Source organism: Schistocerca piceifrons, chromosome X (assembly GCF_021461385.2).
Source record: "Schistocerca piceifrons isolate TAMUIC-IGC-003096 chromosome X, iqSchPice1.1, whole genome shotgun sequence".
In the NCBI taxonomy this organism is placed as follows: domain Eukaryota; kingdom Metazoa; phylum Arthropoda; class Insecta; order Orthoptera; family Acrididae; genus Schistocerca; species Schistocerca piceifrons.
Genome location: NC_060149.1, coordinates 912468128 through 912495612, shown reverse-complemented (window position 1 = coordinate 912495612; position 27485 = coordinate 912468128). Strand labels below are relative to the sequence as shown.

At 43.2% G+C, this 27485-nt stretch overlaps 1 protein-coding gene across 3 annotated transcripts in view; it reads right to left on the bottom strand.

The window, feature by feature from the left end:
• Positions 1–27485, bottom strand: part of LOC124722712 (TBC1 domain family member 22B) — a 143296-nt gene that overhangs the window by 77996 nt on the left and 37815 nt on the right. For all 3 annotated transcript variants that reach the window (XM_047247853.1, XM_047247855.1, XM_047247854.1), the window contains exon 4: positions 8914–9069. In XM_047247853.1, coding sequence (XP_047103809.1) covers positions 8914–9069 — 156 coding nt within the window. The remainder of the gene's footprint in view (positions 1–8913; positions 9070–27485) is intronic.

The window sequence follows — 27485 nt, the reverse complement described above, 5'->3', positions numbered from 1 at the left end:
CTCACCAATTAAATGAAATGTAACTATTGAATCATTGTCATTTCTCATCAATGCAACTCTTTCAGGAAATAAACGTGCCACGAGGGCATTAATTAGCCACTATAAAGCAATACATCTCCATAGAACTATTAGCAGCCATAGAATAGACTTCTTGACAACAGTTTCTTGTGCCGATTGGCCTTGTTTCAATCACCTCTCACCCCCCTCCCCACACCTTTCCCCTTCCACTACTTGCCGAGAGCTGGCCAACTGCTCACTGCTGATGCGTGAGCCAGCTCACACGAGGAGACTTCCACCCTGAATTTGTTGCTGCACTATCGCAGATGGGCTGCACAGTGATGTGGTGTGAAGGCATTCCTGGCAGGTGGAATCCTTGCACACAGGCCAACTTCCAGCAAACAGTTCTTGGCGGTCCTAACTGGAATTCTGGGTGCAATATTGGCTCTGACTTGTGCTGATGTTGTCATGCCAGTAGTAGTTTCTGCTGATATGATGGAACAGTCCTGCCAAAAATATGAATACCATTAACTCTGAATACCATCACCACCCTATACCAGTTAAATGAGCTGGTGTGTCTCCTTTGAGTTTACAGACCTTCGCCTAAGAAACATTCAAAATTCCTAAGGTACAGGATTATTAAGTAGAAACTGGCACAGAAGCTATAAATTGAAGTCAGAGCAAGAATTTCATTCTTCTCCTCCTAGGTAGCAATTTTACCAACATTCACATCATCAACTGCCGTAACCAAACCGCAGACCCATAAACTGACAAGAAAGAAATTTCAAAATTTGATGTCGTATAATAGACCAATTAGGAAAAAAAGTGGGTTCTGCCATTAGTAATACTGTGGGGTACGTAACTGAAAAGACTGTCACTTTGCTAATGATATCTGAGGTACGGCCACAAATTATACCTTAAAAATGCAGTTTTGAGAGTTCTTTCCTTTTATGTTCAATTCGAAAATAGCAAAAATTTATGGCCTACGTGGTGAAATAAACTGAAAATTGTGAAATACAGAGAAAACTGCCAGATTACAACATATCGGCTGTTTGTTTTCCACCTGCAGCCAACAGCTGTATAGCATGGTGATGTCACAGTAATGCAATGAGCACTATCTGTTTTATTGCAGTTTGAAGATTGCTTTTTTCTCCTTCAAAGACCAAATAATTTTTCTGGTGGTACACAACAAGTTTTGCTGAATGAAGCAGTATGATTAACACTTATGAAAACTTCACATAAAAATAAGAGTTCACACCACACACATTATCCTGTGAAGACATAAGCTACAGATATTTCCTATTTTTCAGTCATTTTGTCAAATTAACAAATACACTGAAGCACCAAATAAATCGGTATAGGCATGCGTATTCAAATACAGAGATATGTAAACAGGCAGAATACAGTGCTGCAGTCAGTAACACTTATATAAGAGAACAAGTGTCTGGCACAGTTGTTAGATCAGTTACTGCTGCTACAAAGGCAGGTTATCAAGATTTAAGTGAGTTTGAATGCGGTGTTATAGTCGGCACACGAGCGATGGGACACAGCATCTCAGAGGTAGCGATGAAGTGGGGATTTTCCCGTACGACCATTTCACAAGTGTACCGTGAATATCAGGAATCCGGTACATCATCAAATCTCCGACATCACTGCGCCCAGAAATGGATCCTGCAGGAACAGGACCAATGATGACTCAAGAGAAGAACTGCAACCCTTCCGCAAATTGCTGTAGATTTCAATGCTGGGCCCTCAACATGTGTCAGCGTGCAAACCATTCAACAAAACATGTACCGTTGATGACTGCACAACACCTCGCCTGGGCCTGTCAACGCTGACATTGGACTGTTAATGACTGGAAACATGTTGCCTGGTCGGACGAGTCTTGGTTCAAATTGTATTGAGCAGATGGACGAGTACGGGTATGGAGACAACCACATGAAGACATGGACCCTTCATCTCAGCAGGGGAGTGTTCAAGACGGTGGAGGCCCTGTAATGGTGTGGGGTGTGTACAGTTGGAGTGATATGGGACCCCTGATACGTCTAGATATGCCTCTGACAGGTGATATGTACGTAAGCATCCTGTCTGATCACCTGCATCCATTCATGTACACTGTACACTCCGACAGACTTGGGAAATTCCAGCAGGACAATGTGACACCCCACATGTCGAGGACTGCTACAGAGAGGCTCCATGAACACTCTTCTGAGTCTGAACACTTCCGCTGGCCACCAAACTCCTCAGACATAAACATTATTGAGCATATCCAGGATGCCTTGCAACATGCTGTTCAGAGATATCCACCCCCTCGTACTCTTAGGATTTATGGACAGTGCTGCAGGATTCATAGTGTCGATTCCAGCCAGCACTAATTCAGACATTAGCTGATGCATGCCAGATCATGTTGTGGCACTTCTGCGTGCTTGCGGGGGCCCTACATGATATTAGGCAGGTTTACCAGTTTCTTTGGCTCTGCAGTGTAGAATGCAACAGTATAAAGGGTATCAAACCCAATCTGTTTAAAATGAACTGAAGATATTTTGTCATTCAAATATGATATCTGTGGTCTCATGTTTTGAAAAAGCAACATTTAAAAATAGACTTCATTTTAGAAATTAAAGAATTTCTAGCAGATTCCCTCCTTGGTGTACACAGTCCAGTTTAAGTTACACTTGTAAAACTCAATAAGATGTTATATAAGAGATTTTATGCAATAGTAGATCAAGACACATGACAGAAAACAAAGATAGTAGGATAATTTTTTTCTGGCCACTGCTTACCTTCAGGAGGCAAAATTTGTATTACTACTGACAGACATATAAAAGTGAAAGTTATACACATCCTAAACTTTGGACCTACGAGTTCTTCACTCAGAGGGGAGAGAGGGATAGGTTGGTGAAGGTTAAAAAGGAAGGACAGATTACTCACACCCCAGAGTGAGAGGGGCCCATCTATAGGGAAGACAAGGATAAACAAAGATGCAGGGAAAATGTTAGGGAGAATAGGTCAGAGGTGGATATTAGTAACTACGGTGCCAGCTTCAGTCCAGAAATGATTAGGTCCGAGTCAGAAGTAAGATTCGGGCTAAGAGAAACATATAATGCAATAAAGAATTACGATGGGGAGTCAAAAATTGCCTACAAATTTCATTTTACAATGTACACTCCTGGAAATTGAAATAAGAACACCGTGAATTCATTGTCCCAGGAAGGGGAAACATTATTGACACATTCCTGTGGTCAGATACATCACATGATCACACTGACAGAACCACAGGCACATAGACACAGGCAACAGAGCATGCACAATGTCGGCACTAGTTCAGTGTATAACCACCTTTCGCAGCAATGCAGGCTGCTATTCTCCCATGGAGACGATCGTAGAGATGCTGGATGTAGTCCTGTGGAACGGCTTGCCATGCCATTTCCACCTGCCGCCTCAGTTGGACCAGCGTTCGTGCTGGACGTGCAGATCGCGTGAGACGACGCTTCATCCAGTCCCAAACATGCTCAATGGGGGACAGATCCGGAGATCTTACTGGCCAGGGTAGTTGACTTACACCTTCTAGAGCACGTTGGGTGGCACAGGATACATGCGGACGTGCATTGTCCTGTTGGAACAGCAAGTTCCCTTGCCGGTCTAGGAATGGTAGAACGATGGGTTCGATGACGGTTTGAATGTACCGTGCACTATTCAGTGTCCCCTCGACGATCACCAGTGGTGTACGGCCAGTGTAGGAGATCGCTCCCCACACCATGATGCCGGGTGTTGGCCCTGTGTGCCTCGGTCGTATGCAGTCCTGATTGTGGCGCTCACCTGCACGGCGCCAAACACGCATACGACCATCATTGGCACCAAGGCAGAAGCGACTCTCATCGCTGAAGACGACACGTCTCCATTCGTCCCTCCATTCACGCCTGTCGCGACACCACTGGAGGCGGGCTGCACGATGTTGGGGCGTGAGCGGAAGACGGCCTAACGGTGTGCGGGACCGTAGCCCAGCTTCATGGAGACGGTTGCGAATGGTCCTCGCCGATACTCCAGGAGCAACAGTGTCCCTAATTTGCTGGGAAGTGGCGGTGCGGTCCCCTACGGCACTGCGTAGGATCCTACGGTCTTGGCGTGCATCCGTGCGTCGCTGCGGTCCGGTCCCAGGTCGACGGGCACGTGCACCTTCCGCCGACCACTGGCGACAACATCGATGTACTGTGGAGATCTCACGCCCCACGTGTTGAGAAATTCGGCGGTACGTCCACCCGGCCTCCCGCATGCCCACTATACGCCCTCGCTCAAAGTCCGTCAACTGCACATACGGTTCACGTCCAAGCTGTCGCGGCATGCTACCAGTGTTAAAGACTGCGATGGAGCTCCGTATGCCACGGCAAACTGGCTGACACTGACGGCGGCGGTGCACAAATGCTGCGCAGCTAGCGCCATTCGACGGCCAACACCGCGGTTCCTGGTGTGTCCGCTGTGCCGTGCGTGTGATCATTGCTTGTACAGCCCTCTCGCAGTGTCCGGAGCAAGTATGGTGGGTCTGACACACCGGTGTCAATGTGTTCTTTTTTCCATTTCCAGGAGTGTATTTACAAAAAAAATTGTGGTTTGACACATACATTATTTTTCAACATATTCTCCTTTCTTTTCAATGCAGTGTCCAGCAGTCCACACGCTAACATATTCCCACCGAGAAGGTTTTCGGTTGGTAGCAAAGTAATTTTTGCACCGATTTCTGCACTTCCACATCTGAAGAAACTTTATGACCTCATAGCATATCCTTGAGTGGCCCAACTTGACAAACGTTGGAGGATGCTAGATCTGGGCAGTAAAGATGATGTCCCAGCAGTTCAAAACCCGATTTCTTGATGGTTTCAACAGTGCAGTGAGCCCTGTGCATGTGGGTTTGTTGTAGAACAGCAATACTTTCTATGAGAACAGACCTCATTGTTTGCTGTTAATCGCGGGATTGAGCTCTTTTCTGACAATTCACTGTAAAACTCTTTGTAGATGGCTTTTCCCTCTGTTATGTAGGGGATAGTGTTGAACTTAAGAGGATAGTGTACCTAGACCCACATGATGTTTTCTGGTCAGTAGTTCAGTCTACGCAGTTTCTGCAATTTTCTACAAATTTTATTTTTGTTAGATATGAGGTTTTGTAAATGTTCTGCATACTACACATTTAAGTACTGTATAGTACATTAAAACTATTTGGAATGTACTGTTAATTCTTTAGGTACAGAATTTTATGAAGAGTAAAATAATATGTATTTTTAGAGCTACTTATATAACATGTGGACAGTTAAGCCATACTCTGCAAAACATGTACCATCTTGTACCTTGAAACATGAAAACATCTTTTACCATGGAACACATGATACTTCCAAACTGACTTTCTTTAATTTCCAAACAATTTTACCTGTCCTGAAAATGGAAATGTGTGTTACATTTCAATAGTTTCCACCTCAAAATGTATTTAACTTGTAACTGGTTTTTGACAATGCTTCTGCTTAAACTGATTTTACTTACTGATTATTAGTTTGCAGTAGAGTAATAATGTAACAAACAGACAAATATAGTACTGACAAGATTTTTTTGATTGCAATGCTTTTAAATTTTAATAGGATATTTGTTCCTTGATTGCAACAGTTTTAAGTTTCAGTAGAATATTTGTTCATAGATACACGATCAAGTTGTACCTCAGAACATGTTGTTGTATCTGGAACAGCCTTAATTTCCTGGAGTAACTTTTGTGATTTCACAAAAAGACTGCAGTACTTAATAAGTGAGTGCAATCATTTACAAATGGAATATATTAAACTTCTAGTACAGGGCTCACTAGAGACAAAAGTCTGAAAAGTGTACCAAGACACAACACTCTCCCCTACTCTTGCAGCATATGCCCATCTGCATCCCAAAAAATAGTTAGTATAACCTCTCTTTTTTCAATCCATACTCTGGCAGTTTGATCCTAGCTCACAATGGTGCACTCATGTTCCATCACTGATAACTATCCTAGTCAAAAATGGACCACCTTCCCTGTAGGAATGATCAAGCACCTTCCCTGTAGGAATGATCAAGCAGGCATCAGCTGAAGTCAACACATGTGATCTCTAGTTTTTTAGGAAGTCATCTCGGTACCTGTCGTGCAGAAACCTTACAGAAGCGGAGTTGGTCGTGGAGGATGTGTTAGGAAGAACCGTGACTGATGTCCAAAAGGACGCCACTATACTAATAGTAACTCGCATGTCAACTAAAATCATCTCTTGGGCTTACTGAATCTTTTGGACTATGGTGGACATTGACAGTCGTCCTGTTCCTCTTCACATGTCATACTCGTCTGGGCACTTTCAAACCACTTAACAGACAAATAGAGAGTTTTATGTGACACACACACACTGTCCCCGTATTGTGATGAAAATCTATGATGAATTGCAGTCTCACTGCTCATTGTTACTTCTCAGTGAAAACTAGCAGTGGGGCAGACAGGTTTACACCATCACTGACAGACTGCAACTGAAGTGGTCGGGGTCACGTTATACATATAAAGGAGGGTCGATTATTTACACATTCATCATAAAACACCTTCACAATTCTCACACTGCATGGGTGGGTGTGTTAAAGAAGATTTAGTACAAGAATGTGTCAGGATGAACAGATACCGTATTTACTCGAATCTAAGCCGCACTCGAATCTAAGCTGCACCTGAAAAATGAGACTCGAAATCAAGGGAAAAAAAATTATCCCAAATCTAAGCCGTACCTAAAATTTGAGACTCGAAATTCAAGGGGAGAGACAAGTTTTAGACCGCATCTCCAAATCGAAACAAAGTTGGTGCATTGTAACATGAGACACAATTTAGGTCGAATGGATGAAGATAAAGCTATAGTAGTTTGGTTCGAGTCGTAAGCTTAGCAGTTAAGCTTCACCAGGTAGCCAATGCTATGAGTCTGGCACTCCGTCTGTATTTATACGGGTACCCTTCCTTTTTCACGTGCTTTGTCTGGTTTGAATCGATTGCTTATTTTGCTTTGATCTAATAAGTGCCGTTCTCTTTGTTACAGGTGTTTACGTCACTCTAAGCTGAAAATGCATTATTGTACTGTGTCATGCACTGTTTGTCGCATTCATTATAATGAGTGCTTACGACCCGTTGCCACTCGCGGCATGGCTTGCTTTTGTGCGCGCTACCGCCACTTACAATAAAAAGGGAGGAATTGTCTCATTGGCGAAACAATGGCAAGAGACTGCTATTTGTTGTTACTGCAGTGGTTACTTACAATGCAATGCAGGGTTCAAAACTCAGGGCGGAGAAAAAAGCTCGTCTTCTACCTTTTTTTTTTAAAAAAAAATTTATTTACTGATGCAGAGGTTTTGGCGCCAGTATTTATCTTTGTGCCTACAAAGCATGACTGTGTAGCACTACATGAATTCGACAGCAGAAGTCAGTTGCGGCAGTGCCTACCAACATTTTTCAGAACTTCTGCTTACTTTGCACTTGATTGTAAGCCGCAGGCGGTTTTTTGGATTACAAAAACCGGAAAAAATGTGCGGCTTAGGTTCGAGTAAATACGGTATGTTGGAGGGCAAGCTTCTGTCTCCAAAGTTCAGGGTAACTAGTATCAGGTGGGCAGATCTAAATAGCCCATGTGGTGTAGCAAGCACTCAGGTCTGTTGAGTCAAATTGGCTAAGAGTATGAATGGGCAAAGAAGAACTGTCTATCTTGAGGACACCCAGTACCTAGTTGCTAAACATGCTCAACAGTATAACTGAAGGGACCTGAGTGATTCCTATCCTCCCACCTGATACTAGTTTTCCTGAACTCCAGGGATGCGAATTTGCCCTCCACCACATCCCCATACCTCTACATCCTCTTGGACTTAATTTCCATTAATACATCCCACCCTCTATGACTACTTTTTTCCTGTCTTAATTATTGATTGCACTATTCATCCCTTTTCCCCCTAGTCTACCTTTACCTCTCACTCTGACCTTATCTCTGGACTAAAGTTCACACTTTAGTTACTAATGCACCATCTCTGACCTACTCTCACTGATGCTTCTCCCTTGATCTTTGTCTATCCTTGCCCTCACTACAGATGGGCACCTCTCATACTGGGACCTAAGTGACATGCCCTTCCTTTTTAACTTTCGACAACCTAACCATCTCTCCTCCCTGAGGAAGAAACTATGGTTCCCAAAGCTAGGAAATGTCTCACTTTTACTTTCATATGCATCTACCGGCAGTACTGAACACACAAATGTAAACGTCATTCGGTACTGTTGGCTGGGATATCCCACGAGGTGTGTTCATCCATCTGTAGGAAAGGGTGTTCTTCCTCCACGCACACTGGTCTCTTTCCTTGTGGTTATATGAGAGTTGTGTTGTACATTTATTTGTTGAGTGTAGGTGAATTTCATGGATGTGTGTGTAGCATAGTGTCATGTTTGTGTTGTACAATGATGATCAGTGAAGAGTGTGGTGAAACTCAGCACTAGCACATAGCCTACTCCTCTCTAATAACACCTAGGGGGGCTGCCGAACTTAACATCTGCATCCGACAGAAGGATAACCATCAACACTTCATGAGACAATGCAGAGGGGTTTGGAATTTAATCCAGGACATTGGTGCAAAGACTGGTGACCAGGAACTTTACACTACCACCTCTCCCCCATTTCCTGACCACATACTGGCAGTGAAAATTTCATCCACCACCAGGATTCGGACCAGGTTACCTCAGAGTCAAATGCCACCACACACACATGCGTCAGCAATCTTGGATACAGAGATGGGTAGTGTTACACATTTTGCCTATTGAAGGAAACAGATGGCCAACAAATCTGTCTCATAAAATTGGTTTTCTCGACCGACTTTTTCTTTGATACACTGGAGATTTTTTAATATAGATCTTACCTCTTTTTGCAGAAAAGGTAAGCACATTTCCCTCAGATTTGAAATTCTGCGTATGTGGAGAAATATCAGCAAATGCTGCTTCGGAGGAAGTATGGCGATGACTGTTAATCACAGTCATTGCAGCTGATTGTGCCACACGTTTAGAAATCTTTACATCTGGAAAATGAAGAACAAATTCATATTAAGACACCCATAAAATGCAGAACTACTAAGGTATGGAACACAGAATTACTAATACTACCGCCCACCACCACCACAGTCACAATACAGCAAAAATGTAAAATTCTTATGAAGTGGCTGATGTCTAAAGTTACTTCAGGGCATATTCACAGCAGTTGCATTGTGATGTAATTTTTATCAAGCAGTTTATTTAAGATGTATCTTAGCACGAGTCATGACCAATCTGTGATGGAGTATGGACATCTTTCTTCCCTGGTGACCTACAGATCTGTTGAAAAGAAGTTTTCTCAATTATCGTAGATGTATCACCGATAAGACTATCAGTTTATACACAGATACTGGAAATAAAGGTGACAGCTGAATTTTTAACAAAAGTAATACTGGGAAAAAATAGTCAGAAATGGCGATACAATTCCTTTTCTCCTTGGAAGTTGCCAGACATTATGACCTACGTTTTTGTCAGTAACAACATTAATTTAGTTTTACACGTACATATGGTTTCATTTTATGGAAATGAGGAAGCTATTTTTAACTACAGGCATTTTAAAACTCATGGAGCTTCAAAAAATGCTTTTGGTCTTGCAAATAAAGAATTTTGCATTTTTAATAAGCCAATCACTAGTATGCTCCAGAGAAATGCCAGTATACAGCAGCTTGCTCTTTATTCAACTTGCTCAAGGTGTATACTTGGACAAGGAAAAAAATTCCCGGATTTTTCTCAGATTTGCCGGTTACAAAATACACTTTCTCCCAGGTGAAAATACACTTTTTCCATGTTAAGTGACAGTATACTTTCCCTCAGATTTGTAAAACTTATCAATCCTTTGAATGGTTAAGGTTTTATAAACCGGTGTAGAACCTCCCGCCACTTTAGGAAGCAAACCCCAGGAAAAAATGCATTTTTGAAAAATCTTTGATTTGTAGCAACACGTACGCTGCATATTTTCATATTACAAAAGTACATAGTCGAATTCCACCAAACACCGAACGTTAGTTTCTGAAGCACTGAAACCGAGATTGCGATGCGCTTTTGTAAGTCAATTATAGCTCAAGTCACGAAATCTCATCACCCAATGACAGCAGATATTCATCGCGTTTATATGGGGCTCCCAAAAGTGGATTTCGTAAACCGAATACAGCTTCTGGGTGGTCATGTAAACACTGAAAAATCAATTCTGGAAATCCGCTTCCTGTTGCCAGTTTCCCAAGTCTGCAATCGATTTCTGCTCCCATGTAAATGGAACCAGTACAGAAATGTGCTTGGACTGTCAGGTTTTGTCTTGTTTTCTAAAAATTTCACCTAATATTGATGGAGCAGCTTTTTGTATAGTGAATGATAAGTAGAAATATTAGACTGAAGCTGTTTACATCTCGTCTAACTGAAGAGAAATTGCGATTGTACTGACTAAATCATAAACTATATCAACTGTTTTCCAGGTGCCATAGTTAACTGGGTTAGCAAATCTGCTTCAGACCTTAACATATAAACATGACAGATTTCCCAAACACTGTTTTTGTCCTTCAGAAGATGTGTCGCATGTAAATGTAGTGATTCAAAGCATAGGACACATGACGTAGGCCTATTCAGCCTATAGTAACATCATTGTTAAGTACCGCGAACACACAAATAGGAAAAGTTAATGGTTTCAATTAAAGTACATAGTGTAACTACAAGAAAAACTAAGCTTTCACATATAATATTTGTCTTTTTGTCGATACATCACACAAATGTGCCAGTAAAATTTTAAGTAATGGCGTAGATGTCTGGTCTTCTCAGCTTGAAATTCTTCTAAGTGACTGGCCCTCAAAGTGTTAAGCTTTAAATGAAAATCAAACGCTCTGTGATTTAAGAAATTCAAAACATGTTCACACACATAACATAACTTGTATTGCATAAAATAAAATGTACTTTGAAAGTACCACTTTTCAAACCACTAACCGCATTATTTTTACTGTGACCTATTACAATTCGTTTCAGCAGTTGTCAGAGAGCCAGAAAATGGCGTTACTGGGCCTGCGCACCTACAATGACGCAGGCAGCCCACATACATCATCTACATCTACGCATACATGAATACTCTGCAAATCACATTTAAGTGCTTGGCAGAGGGTTCATCGAACCACCTTCACAATTCTCTATTATTCCAATCTCATATTGCGAGCGAAAAGAACGAACGCCAACATCTTTCAGTACGAGTTCTGATTTCCCTTATTTTATCGTGGTGATCGTTTCTCCCTATGTATGTCAGTGTCAACAAAATATTTTTGCATTCGAAGGAGAAAGTTGGTGATTGTAATTTTGTGAGAAGATTCTATCACAATGAAAAACGCCTTTCTTTTAATGATGTTCAGCCCAAATTCTGTATCATTTCAGTGACACTCTCTCCCATATTTCGTGATAATACAAAACGTGCTGCCCTACTTTGAACTTTTTCGATGTACTCTATTAGTCCTATCTGGTAAGGATCCCACACCGCACAGTAGTATTCTAAAAGAGGATGGACAAGCGTAGTGTACGTAGTCTCCTTAGTAGAGCTGTTACATTTTATGAGTGTCCTGCCAATAAAACACAGTCTTCCCCCACAACATTTTCCTTCCAATTTAAGTTGTCCGTAATTGTAATTCCTAGGTAATTAGTTGAATTTACGGCTTTTATATTTGACTGATTTATCGTGTAACCAAAGTTTTAACAGATTCCTTTTAGCAATCATGTGGATGACCTCACACTTTTTGTTATTTAGAGTCAACTGCCAATTTTCACACCATTCAGATATTTTTTCTAAATAGTTTTGCAATTTGTTTTGATCTTCTGATGACTTTATTGGTCGATAAACGAGAGCGTCATCTGCGACCAAACTAAGATGGCTGCTCAAATTGTCTCCCAAATCGTTTATATAGATAAGGAACAACAAAGGGCCTAGAACACTACCTTGTGGAACGCCAGAAATCACTTCTGATTTACTCGATGACTTCCTGTCAATTACTACAAACTGTGATCTCCCTGACAGGAAGTCACAAATCCACTCACATAACTGAGACGATATTCCATAAGCACGTAATTTCACTATGAGCCGCTTGTGTGGTACCGTGTCAAAAGCCTTCTGGAAATCCAGAAATACGGAATTGATCTGAAATCCCTTATCAATAGCACTGAACATTTCATGCGAATAAAGAGCTATTTGTGTTTCACGAGAACAATGTTTTCTAAACTCATGTTGACTGCGTATCAATAGACTGTTTTCTTCGAGGTAATTCATAATGTTCGAACACTATGTATGTTCCAGAATCCTGCTGCATATTGATGTTAATGAAATGGGCCTGTAATTAAGTGGCTTACTCCTACCACCTGTCTTGAATATTGGTGTGACCTGTGCAACTTTCCAGTCTTTGTGTACGCATCTTTCGTCGAGCAAACGATTGTATATGATTGTCAAGTATGGAGCTAACATATCAGCATACTCTGAAAGGAACCTAATTGGTATACAGTCTGGACCAGAAGACTTGCTTTTATTAAGTGATTTAAGTTGTTTTAGTACTCCGAGGATATTTACTTCTATGTTACTCACGTTGGCAGCTGTTCTTGATTCGAACTCTGGAATATTTACTTCATCTTCTTTCATGAAGGCATTTCAGAAGGCTGTGTTTAGTACCTCTGCTTTGGCAGCACCGTCTTTGATAGTAACTCCATTGCTATCGCGCAGAGGAGGCATTGATTATTTCTTGCTGCTAACATACTTCACATATGACCAAAATCTCTTTGGATTTTCTGCCAGGTTTCGAGACAAAGTTTCATTGTGGAAAGTGTTATAAGCATCTCACATTGAAGTCCGCACTAAATTTTGAGCTTCTGTAAAAGACCAACAATCTTGGGGATTTCGCATATTCGTATGTATATAGCATCAAGAGATCTTACATTATGTCATTACTGAAACAGGACATCAGAGGATATTCCAAGAGTGTCGGAATTTTGTAAACTATACGAAAAAGCATAATTTGACTTAAAGGGCACATTTGTATTTCCAGATTCACAAAAAAGTAGGCCCCAACCTCATATGACACTTTCCAGTGTGGTTTTCGGGAATGCAAATTTTCTTGGAGTACCTGTATTGTATTATCTCATGTTTAGTTCTTTATTATGGCATAATGCCATACGTCCCAGAAGATAAAGTGTAGATGAAATTCTGCAAACAACTGACACTAGTAATAGTGTTTCAAATAAATTGACTGCCTCTGCAGAAAAGATTAATTGAAGGCAAATTTTTTTAGCAAACCGATAAAAATAAATTCATTGTTCTGCAAGGCAATAATGTGCAACTACGAAAAACCTGGAAATATAATAAAATCAGAAAACTGAAACTAACAACATATTTTAACCTTCCATAATTATGTGAATGTATTTTAATTCACTTTATAGCTCGTGGCCACAGAAATCCGATTTGTTTTCGTTTGATGTGAGAGCTGTAAACCAAGAGGAAAAAGCAAAACCACTAAACGTAAACACAGTTCACGTGGAGACTGCCCCATAATCCCACAACAACTCAGACTTCTCTGCGCATGCACGAATCTGGCAGCTTGGACGCACCAGAAAAATTTTTCGGGTAGCATCTGGCTGCTTGTTGCTACAGCTGCACTTCAAGTAGCCAGAACTTGGAGAAGGTACTGCTCATATGCAACTCAACTGTGCATGTGCATAAGCCCACTGGCAACTGCTCAAACGAACCTAATATAAACTGTTGTGACATCACGCCCATCGGAAGCAGTTTGTTGTTATGAAGTATTGCATGATCTTCATCCTAAAGCTTTTGACACATTTTGCTGTTGGCAGACGTTTGTGTGTAGACTGTGTTTTGTTGTTGTAAATTGTACATTTCCTCTGCAACTTAAGTTTTTTTTTCCTCGTTTATGTTTTATTGCTGCAGTATTATTTTGCAGTAGCAGGCCAAAGTAAAATTCCTTGTTGGAGCATCAGTTCTTACCAGTCCAAACTACAAAAATTTAACTGAAAACTAAAACAATGAAAAATTCCTGGAATCCTAAAAAAGTCCCAGTTTTCTCCCAGATGAAAAAATTCCCTGGGTTTTTCCTGATTTACCGGTTGTCTTGGAGCGTATACACCCTGCACATTATTATTAATAATTAGATTCAAATGAACCACGACCACTGAAAAATCTCTCATCTTTTGTCATAAAGATTATATTGCCTTATCAACTGATTTTTAATTTTGCATGCCCTCTAATGTGACTATTGTAAGCTATAAATGGCAGTAATAGACCACTGTCTTGGGGCAGTGTCTCTGACTACTAATCAAAAGGCCCTGGGCTCAAAATTCTGATCCTAGTCACAGCTTAGATTTTGAAGAACAATCATCAGCAGCAACAGCTGAAGACTTCTGGTGCAAGTAGTCACCAAATTTCTGCCAACAGCCTTGTTAAAGAAGGTGGAGGTGCAGATAGAGTTCGTGGCAGCCTTTTGCCCTTATGGTGTGAAACTGCTCATAAAGGCAGAAGAAGCAGCAATTTTCTATGACATGAGGATGCAGAAGGCAATGGAAACCACTGTATTAAAGAAAAATAATGTGAATCCACAAGAAAAACAAACTGCACTGAAGAAGTGTCATGATAATTTCTTCACTTGTCTCCCATTCAGATCTCCTGGAGGGGACTGCCAAGAGAGAGGTAACCATGAGAATAATATTGAAAAACCAACAAAAGCACTACAAGTCAGAGCATGGGATGTCAGAAGTCCGATGACGTAGGGAAGCGAAAAAAAAAAAAATCTGAAAATGGAAATGCAATGGCTCAGTATAGATACAATAGGAGTCATTGGAGATAAATGGAGAGACAATATCAACAGCAACAGAAAATGGTACCACAGGATGTAATGCATACATGCATTCCCTTCACATGTTTAAGCTAAGTATTAAGCACATTTATGCGATCGGGAATGCTCAGTAGCAGCCAGGCTGTGTGTACATTTGACAATTAAGTGTCAGCAAGGAGCATTGGTGATGAAATCATAGGAGGCAATGTAGTGCAATCTTAGTAGGGACAAGATCCGACTATTCGGGAGTAGGATCTTACAATATCATGAGTATGGAAAGTGAGAAATGTGTTAATGTGTTGTAAAGGGTTGAATAACGGCGTAGCCAAGAGACACCATATTGGAAATTCTTTGAAGTGTGTTTCAAAGTATTTTCTTTATTAAAACGAGTATAGTACACAATGTTGTTGACATTTAACAATTGGCATCATGAAACACTCCACTTCAGTAAGATCGCAGCCTACATGAAACCTGGCGCCTGAGCACTACTACTGTGCAACGAAGGACTACTGAAGCAGCAAGACACCAGGTTAGTGATAAATCGATCGGAGAAGTACTTCCTTCTCGCTAAAATGCTGCTGAGGGCATTGTAAGGAGTGGGATTCATTACCAATAGGGAGGCGGGGCTAAGGGCAAGTTCCTGTCAAATGTTCAGTAACAGGATGAATATCATCAGAATCAAAAGCACACAAGCAACAGTAGTTCAAGTGCACATGCAGACATCACAAGCACAAAATGAAGAGAGATAGGGATGAGTTGTGGGACAGCCACTGGAAAATAAAAGTACCATGAAGCATATCTAATTTCTCACAAAGTTAGAGTTGGTTCAGTTGAAGAAAACTGAAAGAATAAAATACACACATCAGAAAAAGTTTTGCATCATCCCAGTTCCCAGAACTCCTGAAGATAGATGTTGACTGTGGACATTGTATCACAGACCCAGTCCCTTTGATTGTTCAGAGATGTCACTAAACCCGTCCAAAGATGAAAACAAACATGTATGAGCAGCGTTTATTACACGGAGGGGGTCCGACAGCCGATCAGTTCCAGTTGTCCCACCAGGAAGGAGGTACACAGCTCGTGTTGTCTGTAGTTCAACCACACCTAGACGGTCAGTACCGCAGTTCGATCGCGTCCACCTTGTTACTTTGTGCCAGGAAGGGCTCTCAACAAGGGAAGTGTCCAGGTGTCTCAGAGTGAACCAAAGCGATGTTGGACATGGTGGCAATACAGAGAGACAGGAACTGTCTAAGACATGTCTTGCTCAGCCCGCCCAAGGACTAGTACTGCAGTGGATGCCCGCCACCTATGAATTATGGCTCGGAGGAACCGTGACAGCAATGCCACAATGTTGAATAATACTTTTCGTGCAGCCACAGGACGCCGTGTTACGACTCAAACTGTGCGCAATAGGCTGCATGATGCGCAACTTCACTCCCGACATGCTTGGCGAAGTCCATCTTTGCAACCACATCACCATGCAGCACAGTACAGATGGGCTCAACAGCATGCCAAATGGACCGCTCAGGATTGGCATCACATTCTGTTCACCGATGAGTGTCGCATATGCCTTGAACCAAACAATCATCAGAGACGTGTTTGGAGGCAACCCGGTCAGGCTGAACTCCTTAGACACAACGCCCAGCAAGTGCAGCAGGTTCATTGCTGTTTTGGGGTGGCATATGTGGGGCCACAGTACACCGCTGGTGGTCATGGAAGATGCCGTAATGGCTGTATGATATGTGAATGCCATCCTCCAACTGATAGTGCAACCATACCAGCAACATATTGGCAAGATATTCGTTTTCGAGGACAACAATTCGCACCCCATCGTGCACATCTTGTGAATGACTTCCTTCAGAATAACGACATCGCTCGACTAGAGTGGCCGGCATATTCTCCAGACATCAACCCTATCGAACATGCCTGAGACAGATAGAAATGGGCTGTTTACGGACGACGAGACCCACCAACCACTCTGAGGGATCTACGCCGAACTGCCGTTGAGGGATGGGACAATCTGGACCAACAGTGCCTTGATGAACTTGTAGATACTATGCCTCGACGAATACAGGCATGCATCAATGCAAGAGGATATGGTACTGGGTCTTACAGATAATGGTGTGAAAGCCATCTGGCTCATCACCTCTGAAGGTCTCACTGTATGGTGGTACAACATGCAATGTGTGGTTTTCATGAGCAATAAAAAGGGCAAAATGATGTTTATGTTGATCTTTATTCCAATTCTCTATACAGGTTCCGGAACTCTCGGAACTGAGGTGATGCAAACCTTTTTTTGAGATGTGTAGCTAGATCTATGAGATGATGTCAAACCAATTGCATTTGGCAGCCCAGACATCAAGATCAAACCAACAACCACAATCCAGTCAGAACATCTGACAATGTTGAGAAACAACTGGTTAAATATCTTTATTAAGTCATCTACATAAGACTAGAAAACAGACAAAATTTAATAACTCATCTGACAAGTCTCCACTTCTAAGCATTGGTATACCATTGTTTGTCTACAAACAAATGGCACAGTTGTTGAGGAATGACAGCACTAATGGCACATTCCATTTCTAAACTTTCTTGGCACTAGGCGGGGAAATACTCAACCTACTGATACCAGCCATCTCCTTTGAGCTATTACGAGTTGTACTAGTATGAAATGCGGACTTTTTATCTCAAGAAACATATTAAATTCTGAAAAATGATAAATAGTGCTTTATTCAACATATGCTCCATCATTTGTTGTACATTTTCCCCAGCTTTGGGCTAATTTGTAACCACTAAAAATTTTCCACTTTAGCTGCAAACCATTGATAAAGTCATTCTTTCACACCTTCATAAAACTCAAAGCGCTGCTCAGCAAGTGCGTGATCCATCAACGCAAACAAGTGGTAATCGGAAGGAGCCAAGTCTGGTGAGTAAGCCGCATGGGGGTAGAACTTCTTAGCCAAGTGCTTCCAACATGGTGTGCCTTGGTCTACTCATGATTGATTGCACTTGGGATTCTCAAAATGAATTCACTTTTCATTCTCTGTAACTATGAGATGCAAAAATGACTTCCTTTTGTACCGAGCAACCAAAATCCCACATGTGTTTTCCATTTGCCTGTAATTCAACTCATGTGGTACCCACCTACCGGTCTTCTGAATCTTTCCGATCTCTCGCAGCCAATTGAAAATACTTTGTTGATTAATGCCCAATTACTCAGTGAGTTGATTCTGTGTTTGAGAATCATCTTCATTCAACAAAGCTTCCAATGTCACATCTTCATATTTTTTGTGGTTTCCCACGTTCCTTGTCAGCAACATCGAAGTCACCATTTTTTTAAACACCGGACCCATCATTCATACGTATCTTGCGATGGAGCATGCTCACCATAAGCTTCTTGAGGTAATCGGTATCATCCAGTGGCAGTTTTCATCAAATCAAAACAAACAATTAATGCGGTCCATGAATGCTCTTTCTTACATATAAATTTCGGCATATTGAACACAACACTACGCACACACTTTTCCAATTTATCACACATGCGCAGCTGACACTTGTTAATGACACAACAAAATGGTGCACTGTCAAATGTATATTGCACAAACTGCATTGGTGCGACATCTGTTGTCTGAAATCCGCATTTCATACTTGTACACCTGGTATGTCATCAAAACAGCAGATGTAATTTACCCACAGAAATCCAATATGCATAAATTAAACACCATAGCAAAAATTATAGCGACTTTCATGACTTCAGATTTGTTGGCTTCGCCAATTCACAAACAAATTGTTATCTTTCAGCTTAACATAGACCTGCTGCTACACTACAGGTCAGTATGTATGCACCAAAAATATGAAAACACCAAAAATACGACACATTACCATGCCTATACATTCAAGAACCAAAGGAACTGGTACAGCTGCCCAATATCATGTAGGGCTCCCAAGAGAAAGCAAAAGTGCTGCAACACTATGTGGCATGGACTCGACTATTGTCAGAAGTAGTATTGGAGGGAACTGACACCATGAATCCTGCACGGCTGTACATAAATCCCTAAGAGTATGATGGGGTGGAGATCCCTTCTCAACAGCACATTTCAAGGCATCCCAGATATGCTCAATACTGTTCATGTCTGGGGAGTTTGGTGGCCAGTGGGAGTGTTTAAACTCAGAAGAGCATTCCTGAAGCCACTCTGTTGCAATTCTGGACGTGTAGGGTGTCGCATTGTCCTGATGGAATGCCCAAGTCTGTCGGATGAAGGGATGCAGGTGACCAGACAGGATGCTTACGTACGTGTCACTTGTCACAGTTGTATCTAGAGTTATCAGGGGTCTCGTATCATTCCAACTACACATACCCCACACCATTACAGGACCTCGACAAGCTCGAACACTCCCCTGCTGACGTAGGGTCCACGGATTCGTGAGGTTGTCTCCATACCCGTACATGTCTACCCACTCAATACAATTTAAAATGAGCTCGGTATAGGCAACACGTTTCCAGTCATCAACAGTCCAATGTCTGTGTTGACGGGCCAAGGCAAGGCATAAAGCTTTGTATCACGCAGTCATCAAGGCTACAGGCACAGGCCTTCGGCTCCAAAAGCTCACATCGATGATGGTTCACAAATTGACACTTGCTGATGGCCCAGCACTGAAATCTGTGCAATTAGCGGAAGGGTTGCACTTCTGTCACATCGAACGATTCTCTTCAGTCACCATCGGTCTCATTCTTGCAGGATCTTTTTCTAGCCACAGCAATGTTGTAGATTTGATGTTTTACCGGACTGCTGATGTTCACGGTACACTCGTGAAACGGTCGTATGGGAAAATCCCCATTTCATCACTACCTTCGAGATGCTGTGTCCCATCGCTCACGGGCCAACTATAACACCACATTCAAACTCACTTAAATCTCATAACCTGCCATTGTGGCAGCAGTAACCGATCTAACAACTGCACCAGAGACTTGTCTTACATAGGCGCTGCCGACCATGGCGCCAATGTTCTGCCTGTTTACGTATCTCTGTATTTGAATAAGCATGCCTATACCAGTCTCTTTGGCACTTCAGTGAACCATGCTTCCTGCAAGACAGAGCCCAAGTTCAGGTAATGATGAAGGTGAATGATCACGCACCCTTTTCTCCAAAGTAGACCACAAAGCCTAAGTAATACTGAGATCTGATGGCTGTGGTGGCCAGGGGAGATGCAAAAATTTATCCTTGTGCTCACAAAGCCATTCCTGAATGATGCAAGCTGTATTAACAGGCCTCTGTCACCTTGAAACATAGCATCACAACTGGGGAATAAATACTGTAACGTGGGATGGAGCTGATCAGCCAAAATCGTTATACAATCTTTGGCAGTAATGCAGCCTTGCAGAGTAACCATGGGGCTCATGGAATACAATGATAAAGCTGCCCAAATCATCACTGAATCCCTGCTATATTTCATTCTCGGAAGCAAGCAGTCTGCATCACTGGCTTGGGATGGTATGCCAGATGTAACTTGGTCATAAGTTGGAAACTGTGAAACAAGAATCATCCAACCAAATTACTTTCTACCACTGCTCCTTAGTACAGGTTTTATGAATTCGGCATCACATTTGCATCAATGTGTGGTGTCACCACCAGACACCACACTTGCTAGGTGGTAGCCTTTAAATCGGCCGCGGTCCGTTAGTATACGTCGGACCCGCGTGTCGCCACTATCAGTGATTGCAGACCGAGCGCCGCCACACGGCAGGTCTAGAGAGACTTCCTAGCACTCGCCCCAGTTGTACAACCGACTTTGCTAGCGATGGTTCACTGACAAAATACGCTCTCATTTGCTGAGACAATAGTTAGCGTAGCCTTCAGCTACGTCATTTGCTACAACCTAGCAAGGCGCCAGTACCAGTTACTATTGATACTGTGAATCATGTACTGTCAATAGCGACGTTCACCATTAATGGATTAAAGTTAAGTATTCCACCAGCTACGTCCGTTTTTTCTAAATTCTAATTTCCTTGTCCTGCTCCAGACCTCACGCCAACCTGCGTGAGCTAAAACACGTGCCTTTCGGCTTCCTCTAGTACCCGGTGTTGGCTCTCCTGCCAACCCACAACACAATGATGTATGGTTTTGGAATTCCAGCATGTCTTGCAATTTGCAGCTTATGGAACTCCCTTCGTGTTGGTGTTGACAGGGTTCTGGGGTGCAACATTCAGTTCTGCAGCAACTTTTGCAGCTATCACTACCTTACTTTTCTTCACAATGCTCTTCAATGACTGTACATTACAGCCACTCAACACACAATTTTGTATGTGTTGTGGCTTAGAGGATGATGTTCTTCCACTTTCCCTGTATGCAGTATAAATCTCTTAAAACACCAAACAATTCAGTTGGTTGGTTACAGAAGCACCCACCACATGAGCACCAACTATCTGAACAAATTGCAACTACACAGGACACTGGCCAAGACTGATACTTGCAACATACTGATGGAATTGCCGCAGGTGCCATTTGTGGTTAAATACAATAATGCCACCTGCAGGCTTGGCTAGCAGCTGCATTTGTGTTCGAGCATGCATTCCTCTCAGTGCTTCAATATTTTTGTCCAATCTCTATGTGATTCTGTATTCACATTTGTAGGGCTCACCTAGTCTATGATCAAACTATCACCTTCTACTGTTAACACAGACATCACACTATACTACAGATCTGTCATCATTACCAACATTCCAAAAATAGTATAAAAACAAATTCAATTTTGTATGCACAACTATGACATCACACACGACGTCGTCGTCGTCATTATGTAATGGATCGATATCGTCGTCCGATATTGATTGGTACAACAAACCCATAGCTGCAATAACAGAGTGTATATCATACAGCAGTTAAGTTTACAACATTCTTGTATTCCTTAACGATAGCCCTTCAAATTAAACACTAAACAGCACAGCACTAAATATTAATTTTATAGTAAACACGATATGCAGATTGTACATACTACTTTTAGTACATGAAACATGTTAAATGTATGTGACATGCATGTATTCTGGCAAAAGCATATGTAAAAAGCTCCTCTTAAAAATCCAGATCTATTTCAACCAAACTTGGTACACATGTTACTTATCTGGAAAGAAATGCTGTGGGCTTAAGAGCCACCATCCTGGTGTTGGAGTGGGGGTGATACCTTGATGATGGTGAGAGGAGGTGGTGAAGAGCAGATGGAAAGAGAGGTGGAAGGAGGAGATGGAAAGAGAGGAGAAAGGAGGAGATGGAAAGAGAGGAGAAAGGAGGAGATGGTCTGAGACTGAGTGATTGATTGACTGATTAAATGAGAGGGGTTATGGGACCATACGACGAGGTCATCAAACCCGCAATTCCAAAGTGAGTCACAGAAGAAAGAGGGTCTGCTAAAAGTGGATGGATCCAGTCAAAGGAGTCAAATTATAAAACAGTGAGCATTAAACACACACAGTAAAGGCATAAAAGGTGGGACCAAATCTAAAAACTGGGAAAGATGGGGGTGGTCATGGGGTCTCAGACCAAGAAGACTGTAAAAGAAGTCCCAACCACAACCAACCTACCCCTGCTCCAAGACTAAAGTAGAACTTTATATCTGGAAATTATATCTGGAAATAAAAACCACTTTCACACAGGAAACTGATGACCAGTTCCACCATCCATGGATCGCCTGCTAATATCAAATTTACAGAATAGGGAAGACTATACTTAACACGAAGGGCTGAAAGAAGGGGACAATCCACCAATATGTGAGATATCGTCAGTCTGTCTCCACAACTACATGTGGGGATGGGTCGTAATATGGGAGGAAACAATGGGTGAGCTGCATATGACCAATGCATTAACGGCATAAAACAGTGGACTCTTTCTGAGAGCAGTGGAAGGAAGAGCGCCAAACTGCGTTAGACTCCTTGATTGTGCGGAGTTTATTACTATGAGCAGCAGCACTCCAGATAGCATTCCACTTTTGGGCAAACAGAGATTTGACATAGATCTGTATATCCGCAGCTGGAATCACAAAAGGAAAAGGGGGTAAGTAACTGCTTCTCTAGCCAAACGGTCAACCAGTTCATTCTCTTGGGACCCAGAGAAAGATGACTGAACAGGCAGCACGCGCAAGGACAGAGAGGTGGTCATGGATAGCAGATACCAAAGGGTGACAAGAGTAGCATTGGTTGATAGCCTGCAGGCTGCTCATGGAGTCTGAACAAATTAAAACACTGAGAGGGGTGGCCTGAGAATCATCAAGGAGGGCCCTGTGAATGGCTAGAAGCTCTGCTGTGAACACACTACATGATGCCGGCAATAAATGGTGTTCAAAGCCAGTAGGAAACTTGAAAGCATATCCCACCTTATCAATTGTCTTAGAACCATCAGTGTAAAAGATAGTGGCACCCTGGAACTCTGCAAGGATGGCACATACAAGACGCCGGTAAACCACAGGAGTGACAGAGAGAGACCTTAGGATCCTGGAATAGATCTGCTCCAATCTGTGGTCTAAGCATCATCCAAAGGGGGGGGGGGGGGGGGGTTATGGGAGGAAAGACACAGGGTGCAGTCCAGTAAGTGGAGATGGAGATCCCAACAGAGGGAAGTGAGACTCATGCCAACCGGCAATCCCACCAGTGGGCGGGTGTTAAGAGAGAGACATCCCTCATTGGCGAAGAGCACAGGGTACACAGGATGGTCAGGGAATTGGCGAATGGCGATTGCATACGAAACAAGGAGCTGGCTCCATCAGAGGTGTAGAGGGGGAATGCCTGCTTCTGTGAGGAGACTATCATTAAGACTAGTGCGAAAGGCACCAATAGCCACACACACACTACAATGATGGACACGATCAAGGAGTTTCAAAGTGGAAGGAGCTGCTAAGCTATAAACCTGACTACCATAATCTAAACTGGACAAGATCAGAGCATGGTAAAGATGAAGAAGCGTGGAACAGTCTGCACCCCAAGATGTGTGGGCCAGGACGCAGACAGAATTACGCTTCCACATACATGTAGTCTTTAGGTTGCAAATTTGGGGCAGCCATGTCACCTTGTTATCAAAAATAAGGCCCAAGAAAGGGACTGTGCTACATCGAGGAGCTGGTTGCCTAAATAAAGTTCTGGATCAGGGTGTACTGTGGGTTGACGACAAAAATGCATAACCCACATTTTGAAGGGAAAAAACTGGAAGCCATGGGCAGTGGCCCACGCAGAGGACCATCGGATGGTGCCTTGGAGCTGGTGCTCAGCAGATGCTACTGAGTGGGAGCTGCACCAGGTGCAAAAATCGTCTACATACAATGCCGGGGTAACAGAGGTCACAAGCCCATTGATGGCAAGGAGGAAGAGTGCGACCCTTAGTGCAGAACCCTGTGGGATACCATTCTCCTGAATCTGAGGGGAGCTGAGTGGAGCGCCAATTCGAACCCAAACATGGAAGAGCTGGTGAGATAAAAACTCATGAATAAAAACTGAAAGGGGACCACAAACCCCTCAGTCATAGAGGGTAACTAAAATGTGATGGTGCCAAGCCATGTCTTACGCCTTATGTAGATAAAAGAAGATAACGACAAGGTGCCGGCGGTGAGTACAATCCTGCCGGATGGCTGATTCCAATTGGAGTAAATGGTCAGTTGGAGATTGCACTGCCCGGAAGCCACAATGATACGGGGACAAAAGGTCCTGAGACTCAAGTACCCAACATAATCTGAAGCTGACCATCCTTTCGAGCAGTTAACAAAGTACATTCATCAGGCTAATTGGGTGGTAGCTGTCTCGAGACGTTGGGTTTTCCCCAGGCTTAAGGACAGGGATAACTATACTGTCTCACCATTGTGACGGAAAAGCATTCGTGAGCCAAATGTGGCTGAAGACCCCGAGGAGCTGTTGCCTCTGGGGAACATCCAAGTGTTGGATCATCTGGTTGTGGATGAAATCTGGGCCTGGGGCTGTGTCTCATGAAGAGCTAAGAGCCTGCACCAATTTCCATTCAGTGAAGGGCACATTATAGAGCTCAACTTAGTGCAGGACGAAACAGAAGGGGGTCTGTTCTACTCTGGGTTTCTGCCAGAGAAAGGAAGTAGGGTAGGAAGAGGACAACGATGCCATCGGAAAATGTGTCACGAGGTGTTTTGTGAGGACCAATGGATCAGAGCACGGAGCACCTAGGAGGTTCGGGCCCTGGAAAGTTGACTGTAGCTGGTGGCCCAGAGAGCCATGGGGCTTGGACCAAACCTGCAATGAAGAGGCATACATCCCTAGGGAGGAAACATGGCACTCCCAGCATTCCTTTTTACTCCGTCTAATAAGGTAATGAGCCCTAGCACGGAGATGCTTAAAAGTGAGGACATTTGCCTGTGAAGAGTGTCGCTTAAATCGATGCAGTGCCCGTTGGCAGTTGTGGACAGTGACTGTGACATCCTTAGTCCACCACGGTACCGGTCAATGAAGAGGGGGACCTGTAAATAGAGGGACAGCAGTGCCAGCAGCATGAGGAATAGTGGCAAAGATGCTTTGCACAACTACAGAAATAGAATTCGAAAGGGAGGTGTCAAAGTTCACAGCAGACGTATATAAAGGCCAACTGGCCTGGCGGAATGCCCAACGTGGGGGCCTGTCTGACTGGCGGCAGCAGAGGAATGATAGAATCAATAGAAAGTGTTCACTGTCACCAAGGTCATCAGGGGATGACCAATGTAGGGAAGCCACGAGAGCAGGGAAGGAGATCGTAAGACTGATAGCAGAGAAGATGCCATGAGTGGCACTGAAGTGGGTAGGGGAACCATCATTGAGGAGACGCAAATCGAGGTCCATGATAAATTGGTCAATTAGGATACCCCTACACGTTGAAGTGACACTCACCCACAGTGGTTGGTAGGCACTGAAGTCACCAAGGAGGAGAAACAGGGCAGGAGTTGCTGGATTAAGGTAGACAGTGCAATGTAAGGAAGTGGCCTACCTGTAGGGAGGTAGACATTGCAAATGGTGTTAGCCAGAGTCCTTTGCACTCGAACCACTATCGCTTCCAAGTTGGTACGTACGGGGATCCAGTCACTAATGACATCGGAGCGAACCAAAATGCAGATCCCACCAGATACTACTCCGGGGCCAGCATGTTTCTGACAGGATGCCCGATAACCATGAAATGTTGTAGAGTGGTCATTATGAAAATGAGTTTCTTGAAGAACAAGACAGAACACAGAATAGGAGGAGACAAGACATTGCATTTCTGGTAGGTGACAATGGTATCTGTTGCAATTCCACTGGGTGATCATGTGGCGAGAGTCCAAATTAAACATGAAGAAGCCAAAGAGGAGGTCAGGTCACTCTATCAGTAGTTGTCACCGACAAGAATGGCGTGAAATCAATAAATAAGATATTAGACTCAGGTTGTGAGGGGGGAGATGGCACCACTGGGGGCATCTTGTCTTGGGATTTATGTTTCTTCTTCTTCTTCTCTTTCTGAGGTGGAGCGGGGCAGGGCATAGGGGGATACAGGCTTCTGCAAGATCTAGAACCAGAGCGGGTGACCTGGGGGGCGCACAGATGGTGCGCCTCATGGCCGAGTGGTGGTAAGAATCTTCTGGCCTGAGAGAGACCAAGGAGAGGTGTCCCAGGAGGGAGCCCAATCACCGTCAGATGCTGAAGAAGGGGACACTTCTTTGGCCTGGGAGAGGGAGAGGCTCCCTGACGGGAGGTCATGGGAGCTGCAGGGGAGGTGGAGAGGAGAGGGGGACAGGGCTGGGGTAAGGACGAGGGAGGAGGAAGAAATGGAGTAACAGAGGCAAAAGTTGAAGATAGAGACACTGAATGGAGTCTCTCATACTTTTGGCGAGCCTCAGCACAAGACAGGCGATCCAGGGACTTGTATTCTTGGTTCTTCTTGTCTCTCTTGCAAGCCGAGCAATCCAGCGAGCGAGGGGAGTGGTGGTGGTGGTGGTGGTGGTGGTGGTGGTGGTTATTGCGATGTTTAAGGGGGACTAAACAGCGAAGGTCATCAGTCCCCCATTCCAAAACCACAAAGCAGGTAAAACCCCAAGGAGACTCCCCCCAGGCCCTAAAAGAACACAAATGCGGCAACGAACACTACAGACACGAAGAGTACAGATGAACACCAGACAGAAAGAAACAGAAGAAAAGAAGATGGCCGGAGACTGGTTGACTGACCATGAGAACAAAAAAAAAGGGAAAGAGTCAACCATCCGACGACACACCAAAACAGCCACAAATATTGAGAGACGTTGGATAAGCAGCTGAGCAGCAAGTCATATACTCCTAGCTCACTCGTTTGTTACATAGTTTAATTCTTAATTTCTTTGCGTGTTTTTGGTACTTGCATTGTTTAATTCATAAATTTCGGGCGTATTATAGTATTTGAGAGTTGTAGCATCGCGTTTTAGTGCCTGAATAGTGTAAATTCGCGTAGTCGTTTGTCTACTGTTTTTGTTTTGAACGGCCAGTGTCGGTTAGTCACAGTCAGTGTGCTCCCTGCCGCCGTTGGATAAGCAGCTGAGCAGCAAGTCGTATACTCCTAGCTCACTCGTTTGTTACATAGTTTAATTCTTAATTT